This window comes from Aplysia californica, unplaced genomic scaffold, assembly GCF_000002075.1.
Source record: "Aplysia californica isolate F4 #8 unplaced genomic scaffold, AplCal3.0 scaffold00005, whole genome shotgun sequence".
Lineage (NCBI taxonomy): Eukaryota > Metazoa > Mollusca > Gastropoda > Aplysiida > Aplysiidae > Aplysia > Aplysia californica.
This window is the reverse complement of record NW_004797275.1, coordinates 315,186-323,620: the sequence shown is the minus strand read 5'-3', so window position 1 is coordinate 323,620 and position 8,435 is coordinate 315,186. Positions and strand designations below refer to the sequence as shown.

Here is an 8,435-nt window from a genome sequence, read left to right as displayed (position 1 = left end):
AACAGAGAAAAAAAACCCATACAGTTTAATATACGCTCACACCCACATGCACGCTCACACACACACACACACACACACACACACACACACACACACACACACACACACACACACACACACACACACCCATACACACACAAACAAACTCACGCGCACACTAATAAAGCAATAATAGCCTAGGAGAATTGATATTTTTTGTTACCAAGAGAGATAGAAAACCCCGGGTTCAACTGTATATTCGCACGTCACTAACGAGAATCTGACGTGAGAATAGCTAACGCTTTATCACTAGGTACATCGTGCGAATACAAGTGTTTTGATAAACACGGAAGGTTATCATCATCCATTATTTCACAACAGCAAGATCCGCAATGGCGCAGCCCGTGCTCAGGGACAGTGGGCACAGGATATTATTCCTTCACTGTGTTTTTTGTCTTGTACTTTTTCCTTCAGTTCAAACAGCTGTAGAGGCTACAAAGATTAATGAGCATGGTTTCAGTACATTCAGGCATAAAACACTGCATTTCCCACCAGCTGAGAACGAACGCAACTCCAACTTCCTGACCGTGTCTGTCTCTCAAGAATTTCAACTGTCGGGATCGAAAATCGAGAAGATTTTCTATGCTGATCTACCAGGTCTAGCTAGAAAGAAAAGAAGTACCGGTAGTGATGATGTGGACCCACTGCATCTAACGACAAAGGTAATAAATGAAAGTCCATTGATGGTTTAACCCTAGAAGAACTAAGCGCTCTCAGCAGCATTTCACCGGAAGTAACCCGCCAAAAATGCCCCGCCGCCACGGCCGATCAGTTGTAAACATGGGGGTTTGGCGGGGGGAATCTGCTGAGATACCCGAAATGTATACCTGCTACTGAATGACCATTTACGGCTCAACAGATGATAAAAAGATATAAAAGCATATATTTTCTTTAAGCTGATAGAATGAGCCATTCAAAAATGATCAGCGATCAAATAAATACAAACAAAGCCGAGAACGCGATAGACTTAACAATTAGTACCTCAGCACGGCGAAACAAGTGATAACACATAGCATGTAGTTGCTCAGCGGGATCTCGTCACTTTATCGATCGCTATCTCGGCCAAGAGACGCTCTATGAGCAAGATAACTTGCAAAGTCATTGGTCACTATTTATAACTTAGAGAGAGCTGTAATTGAGCATTTGCCGAAAGGTGGGATACCTGGGTGTGACAAATGAGGTCCATATTAACTTTATGTAATAATTCATTAATCACCCATATTATATAGCCTAATGATTGCTCTTTCAGGCTCAGTAATTGCCAAAGCTGTATATGCAATGGTCTTGGTGTAATTTTGACTTTAATGACGGAAATAGCAAAAGTTCGTTCATAACAATGATGACACAAATTTATGAATACTCAAAGTTCCTTTCTTCAGCTAGGCTGATGTATATTTTGAGACATAGCAAATAACTTCCAAAATTACATAGAATTGACAGTTTATAAAAATCTTTATTAATTTTTGATAAAATTACTTTTTTGTGTCATAATAGTTATGAACGAACAATAAGTGACCAAAATACTATCAATTATATCAAGTTTCATCGACTTGAATTGTCTAAAATAACACTCCGGTCTAAATTATAGTCAAGTGATAAATGAAAGACCATTGAACAGCTATTTTTAAACGCAAACTGGTCATAGGGCATATTATGCATACATTTAAAGTTCGTTCATAACCATTATGACACACTGTTTCGTTCATAACTATTATGACAAATTTCTCTTTGGGCCCCTAAAATTCACTTATATATTGTTCTGTCTTTCACATAAAATGGTTTTCATTTATGAGACTTTCCTTAAAATATGGTAGATTCCTCTATGTAGGAAGAATTCAAAGTTTATTTCCTGAAAAACCCTTAGAATACCTTTAAAATGGTTCGTTCATAACAATTATGACAAACTTCAATTTTAACCTAAAAATTTACTCATTTTGATCTGTCATTCATTTTTAAAAACTTTTATTAAATGAAACTCTCCTCATAATATGTATCTCTGTATATGTTTTTAAAGTTTGTTAACACTGAAAACCCCTCAAAATATATAGAATGGACTATAAATAGTTCGTTCATAACCATTACTACTAAAGTATAATACTAATTAAAATCCACACCCATACACTTATGATAAAAATCAAAATATCAGAATGTATGCAAGGTCTATTCTGTCCTTTGGTTGGGTTAAAATTAAAAATACATCCCAAAACAACTGTAAATTACATGGAATAAGGTTTCGTTCATAACCGTTATGACACACTGTTTCGTTCATAACTATTATGACAAATTTTACTTTGGGCCCAAAAAATTAACTTATTATTCTGTCATTCACATAAAATTGTTTTAATTTATGAGACTCTCCTCAAAATAAGCTTATATGTTGGAAGAATTCAAAGTTTAATCACTGAAAAACCCTTAGAATACCTTTATTGTTCGTTCATAACTATTATGACAAACTTCAGTTTTGACCTAAAAATTAATATTTTGACCTGTCATTTACTTTAAAATTTCATATTAAATGAAAGTTTCCTCATAATATGTATCTGTGTTCATGTTTTTAATGTTTATAAACCCTGGAAAGCCCTCAGAGTACAATATGTAGTTCGTTCATAACCATTACTACAAAAGTAAAATACTAGTTAAAATCCAGACCCATACACTTATATGATAAAAATCAAAATATCAGAATGTAAGCTAAGGTCAAATACATCCTCAAGTTGGGTTAAAATTAAAAATACATCCCAAAACAACTGTAAATTACATGGAATAAGGTTTCGTTCATAACCATTATGACACACTGTCACGTTCATAACATGATGACAATCCATTATGACAAGCATATTTTTGCCTCTTCTTCGCTTCTCTTTTGAGTCATCAGCACGATACTCTTCCATGTTCATTCCACCATGTAAAAGGATGTTGTGAAACAGTTGGAAGTCCCTCACATGATATTTTGCAGAAATATCATAAAGTGTTTGTTCATAACATCATTATGACAAACCTGGATTATCTCAATCAAAGTCATATTTAAGCAAAACCATGCAATGGAGCGGAAAAGCGGAAAATTACCCTTCTGATGGATCAATGTCAAACCAATGTTTAATACCGGTCATTCCCCGGGTTGATATGTTTAACGATTTGGGTTTTCTAGACCTTGGAAAGTCTGATGATGTAATTATGACACGAGTTATGAACGAACTTATAAATTTTACTCAGCAATAACATCATTAATATAAAAAAATAAAACCCTTTTAATGGACACATGCTGTTATGATGGTGTATACAAACTATTTTCAATGTTTGAATGCACTTCTGTTTGATAGTTTAAGATTAACAATATTCTGTATTTAACATACAATTACGTGTGCACTCAGGATGAGTAAAAAATGCCCTATTTTTAGTACTATTATCTTTCTATGAAGAGATATAAGATGCACACATCAATCTACTTGCTCATGCAGCTTGACCAACTTATTTCCTTGCCATATGCATAAAGTTTTCAGAAGAAAACATATTTTACCATGAGTTGTGGTTGATTTAAAAAGTCCTAAGCAAACACCCACCTTTTGGCAAAAGCTCAATTGACAACGTCATTTTCCACATAAGGAATACTGAAAAAGGTCAGCGTCTATGCTCTTTATATAGGGCCTGCGCGCTTCCCGGTCGAAGTAGGTCAGCCCTATATATATAGGGTGTGCGCGCTTCCCGGGTAGCCCGGCTCAAGCCCTTCATGGGCCTGCGCACTTCCAGGGTTTAACATGAAAATGGCATCCTGTTCTCTCTCTCTCTCTCTCTCTCTCTCTCTCTTTTACTTTTGGCGCTATGGCCTGGCTATAAATTATGGAAAGGATCCCCTCCTGTAGATCTAGAGAATGCATTGGGCAAAAAATACAAAAAGGGGCGTTTTGGAGTTTCTATGCTTGAATTGAGCAACCTCACAAAGTGCTAAAGTTAAACTTTAGCTGTTCAGGAAATTAAAATGAGAACTTGAAATGTTCGTTAAGGATTGCAAAAATTATTTACGGATTGGGTCGGAACTACTTTTGCTCCCTAATGCAGGCTGAGATAGAGGCTGCTGAGACTGAGAGTAGTGAGAGTGTGGACTTGCTGGCATCAACTACTGCCTCTCCCTTCCCTGTTGTGTCGTCGGAATCTGAATCTCAAGCATCCGGTTCAGTTTCCGTAGTTTTGTCTATGGATGAATCTAGCAATGCCCACCGAGGGCGTTTTGTTCTGCCGATTTTCGGCCCCCGCCTCGGGGGTGTTTCGTGGGACGCACTAACGCAAAGGTTGTTGTCTTCAACTCGCTCTCACGCTGCTTCTCGTGAATGGATGAATGAAACTTGGCAGCCAATCAGAAAAGAGGTCAATCTCGTAGTATGCAGTTTGACAAATTGTACCCATCCTAGAAGCAGTCCAAAACGTTTGCGAAAGTGGTTGATGTGGTGCGCTTTGAAGATTTTTCGGAGTTGTGATTTGTCAAACTGACTGATACGTTGTACACCATTTTTCTTTATTCCCTTAAAATTTCATGCTTCTGTGTTTAGCGGTTTTTGCGTAATCTTTAAAAATGTGGGAGTAACTAGGGGAAAAAACGGCATTGCCATTTGCGCGTTCTGGGTGAACGACCGGCGGCTGAGAAATTTCCACTGAGTGACATCATCAGCCATCAGTCGCCTCGGGCGCTATATAAATGAGGCCCTGCTTATGTGAACCGGAAAGGGGGGGAAGGATACTTGAAAACTAAACGTGGGCCTTGATAACTTGCATTTTTGTTGCATTTTAGTCACAAATACAATAGATGTAGTCATTTTTATTTGTTTGATTGCATGACAAGAATAGAAACAGAAAAGCAAACATCTTGAGAAGTGGTATGGCATCGTGTTTGCGTTATGAAAACCTATTCCCCCCTCTTGGGAAAGCAAACACTTGGACTCGTCCTGTGTGCGCGTGCATCATGTGTGTGTGTGTGTGTGTGTGCGTGAGAGAGGGAAAGAGAGAGAGAGAGAGAGAGAGAGAGAGAGAGAGAGAGAGAGAGAGAGAGAGTTCTTCTATCTGTTAAATATGTTACATTTATAGTATGAGTTGTAGCCTACACATGGGAAATATTCCCATGACTTGTAAACTATATTATCTAAACGCATCTTAATCTACCACACAATAGGACATTGTCCAACAATGGATATACACAGAGATGATCTTATTTTCTATTACAAAGTGGGCATGCTTTTACTAGTAGAGAACTGGATTTATTAGACTAATAAATCCAGCTCTCTACTTACATTTTTGTGACAAATTGATCCAGATCATTGCTTGGCAAGGAGGAACTTTTTATGTTGCCAAGTTTCATTCAAATATCAGGACTTTGGGAGAAGATATGACTGATAATCTTTGTATCTGTAAAGAACGCCACTTTTTTACCTGTTAATGTCTTTACAACTTAAAAAGTATGATAGATATAAAAAATCTGACAGCATGACTAGATTCTGCGTTAAAAACTGTACTAGACTGCCATGTTTCATTTACATACTCCAAGAAATAGGCGAGCAATGACAAAATGTCACAAATATTGTATCAAAACGCACCGAAAACCGCCACATTTTTACCTATAAACGACTTCATAACTCAAAAAGTAGGATAGCTATGAAAAATCTGAAAGCAGGACTAGATTCTTCTCTGGAAAATGTACTGGGTTGCCAAGTTTCATTTAAATACTCCCGAGAAATGAGCGAGTTATGATGAATATTGTTTCAAAACTCACCAAAGAACGTCCCATATTTTGGGTTTTTTTCATTATAAAAGTGTACCAAAAATTAATTGATTAAAAAATTCGTAACTTTTTTGTTTATTGATGGATTTCAAAAATTCAAAAAGTTCCATGCTCTGTGAAGATACAACAAATAAGGTTTTTCGTGGTCATTGCTAATGAATCGGATGAGGATGCTCTGGTTTTTGGTTTGGGTGTAAATCTCGATGTTGATAGCAGCAGCTAGGACAGCTTAGCACCTTTTTTGGGAGAGGACTTCCGTAACGAGCGACCACAATGAGTTAGAGTAGAATAGAAGGCTAGGAGTAGGGGTAGGGGTAGGGGTAGAATTATTAGGATTAGGGGTAGGGTTAGGGGTAGGTCTCTTCTTTATATTGTGTTTGTTGGGGCGGTCGCTCATTACGGAACTTGTCCTTCCTGTCATTCGAATAACCGTGAGTAAAATGCAAACTATACACATTATTTGATTAAATGAGCTATTATGACTAGGGGAGTATTGAGAAGGGGTGAGGGGGATCTCATGGTCTAGAGGCACAGCACAGTGTTCACCTCTCATTCTATAGGTTCCAGGTTCGAAAACTGACAGCGAAGTTTATAAACTCCCTTAGAACTAGGTATGGCACTTGTAACACCAAATAGGTCATAAAAAGTGCGGAAGATTAGAGATGTTTCTGGAGAGTACATAAAGAAAAGTAGAAAGAGAGATAAAGACGACAGACTTTTGATACAGTTACCCTGCACATACCCTAATGTTTCTTCATTTTCATTTTTGAATGTCGAATGTCACAACCACTTCTAATTATTTGTTATTTTAATTTGAGTAGTTTTAGCATGGATTTCTTTCACCACGGCCCTTATCACGCTTATGCTCATAGAGAATCATTGCACTGACTATTTCTCTAGATACTAAACAAATTTGAAAAAAAGTTTCCTTCTCATAGTGATTTTAAAAAAAAATCAAAAGTCGATTTACTGGATCAACATGCAGATTTTCCAGCAGTGGCAACAATCCAAAGATAGACAGAAAGAATGAGTGAATGAAAGAAAGGAGGAAATAGACAGAAGAAGTTCAGGATCATGGCTAGCCAGATTTCTACCAAACTTCAAGTAAAAAAGCATTGCTGACCAACCTGCAATGAATGCATATTATAGGCCTAGTAGGATAATGGCCGATTGCAGAAAATGCCCAATCTGGCAGGTTTCTACAACTTATAACATTCACTTATTGCTGAGAGAATTACTGTAAATATTAGGAACTTAAGACAATACGAAAGCGAGTACTGATCCTTCGCCACGGAATATCGATAGCTCTACGTTATTGCACTTTTTGGAGGCTCTCGTGGTCTAGAGGTTAAGGTATTCTGTCTCTTTAAATAAGTCCGGGTTCGGATCTGGATAGCGACGGAAAATTTTCTTCCTAAAATTTTCTCCTTTCACATCCTTTCCTGTTCTCTAACAATGTTCTGTCGTCTGCTTTCGTCTCCACTTTCTGCCCCCATCCCCTCACCTCTTTTGCCCCCTCCTCTGGGCTCCTGACTCTCTCTGCAGCCCTTCTACTGCTACTACTCGGCTCCTTCTTACTGCTGTCTTTCAGCCACACCCCTGATCTTATGGTAAATAAGATCCAACACCTAGCCTTCTCGGATAACGACAAAAAATTTTTGAGGTCCCATGTGCAAGTTGCGCATGCTAGACATCCCTTGGTGGTCCAAAATCTATAAGATAGGGGTTCGGTTGCCACCCAAGCAAAGTTCAAAATTTCCAACCTACTGAAAACTTTTAACTCATCCAGTGCTATGAACGAGAACACTCGAGAAACCTGGGCCTCGCCCACATACTAGCGACGAGTATTCTCACATTCTGCCTCGCTGTCTTTATGTAAAGAATTACTCTATTTAATCCGTACCAAGTTATTTTACTAATCGTGATGCATTATGGGAAAGGTCAAAGAGACATTTTTTCTGCTCAAACAGCCATTGAACTCACACAAGTTTTGATTAATTTTCGTGGATAGACCTAATTTCAAGTTGCCATAACAAAACTGCTCAGTATATGAGGGGAGTTCACTGCTAGAGAGCTCAGCACTGAATGAGTTAATGTGTCCATAGCGCTCTCATATGACCTTATGAAGTTGTGAGCACCGTAAAACACTTTAAAAAAATAAAAAATAAAATAATTAAATACTTGCACTTTTTAACGGATGGAGTTGATAATGATGGGGGAGCCGGTACTGAACTGTCAAAAAGTATGGATGTCGATGAAAATAGGCGCATTCCAGATTCATCATCAATTTTAATAACAGGCAATTATTCCTCTTTAACTTAAATCACTACAGTGAGTGATGAACTTTTGTTTCTGGAAGGACGAAAAAAAAGTGGACCCCGTTCAGATGCAAACATGGTAAATTCCATGAGTAAGAGACATCTGTGAAAAAAAGTCAGCCTCCAAAATAACAGAACACAAAGAAAACAATTAAAATGGTTGCTTAAAAAAATGTAACTCTTTATCTGATCTGCCGAGAGGACTTTCCCACTGTGCTGCAGCCAAGGAGATTAAAAGTAATGGAGGATGCTCTGTGGGCGGCACCGCACGCCTGATAGGAGCCCTCTTTTGCGGCGGAACCGTGGGCTAC

General features: G+C 38.0%; 1 protein-coding gene across 1 annotated transcript in view; it reads left to right on the top strand.

Moving 5' to 3' along the window:
• Positions 1-80: 80 nt before the first annotated feature.
• LOC101857914 (sortilin-related receptor) overlaps positions 81-8,435 on the top strand; it is a gene marked incomplete in the record, with an annotated part of 121,665 nt that continues 113,310 nt past the window's right edge. Inside the window, 1 exon segment of the mRNA XM_013080110.2 lies at positions 81-701. Coding sequence (XP_012935564.1) covers positions 372-701 — 330 coding nt within the window.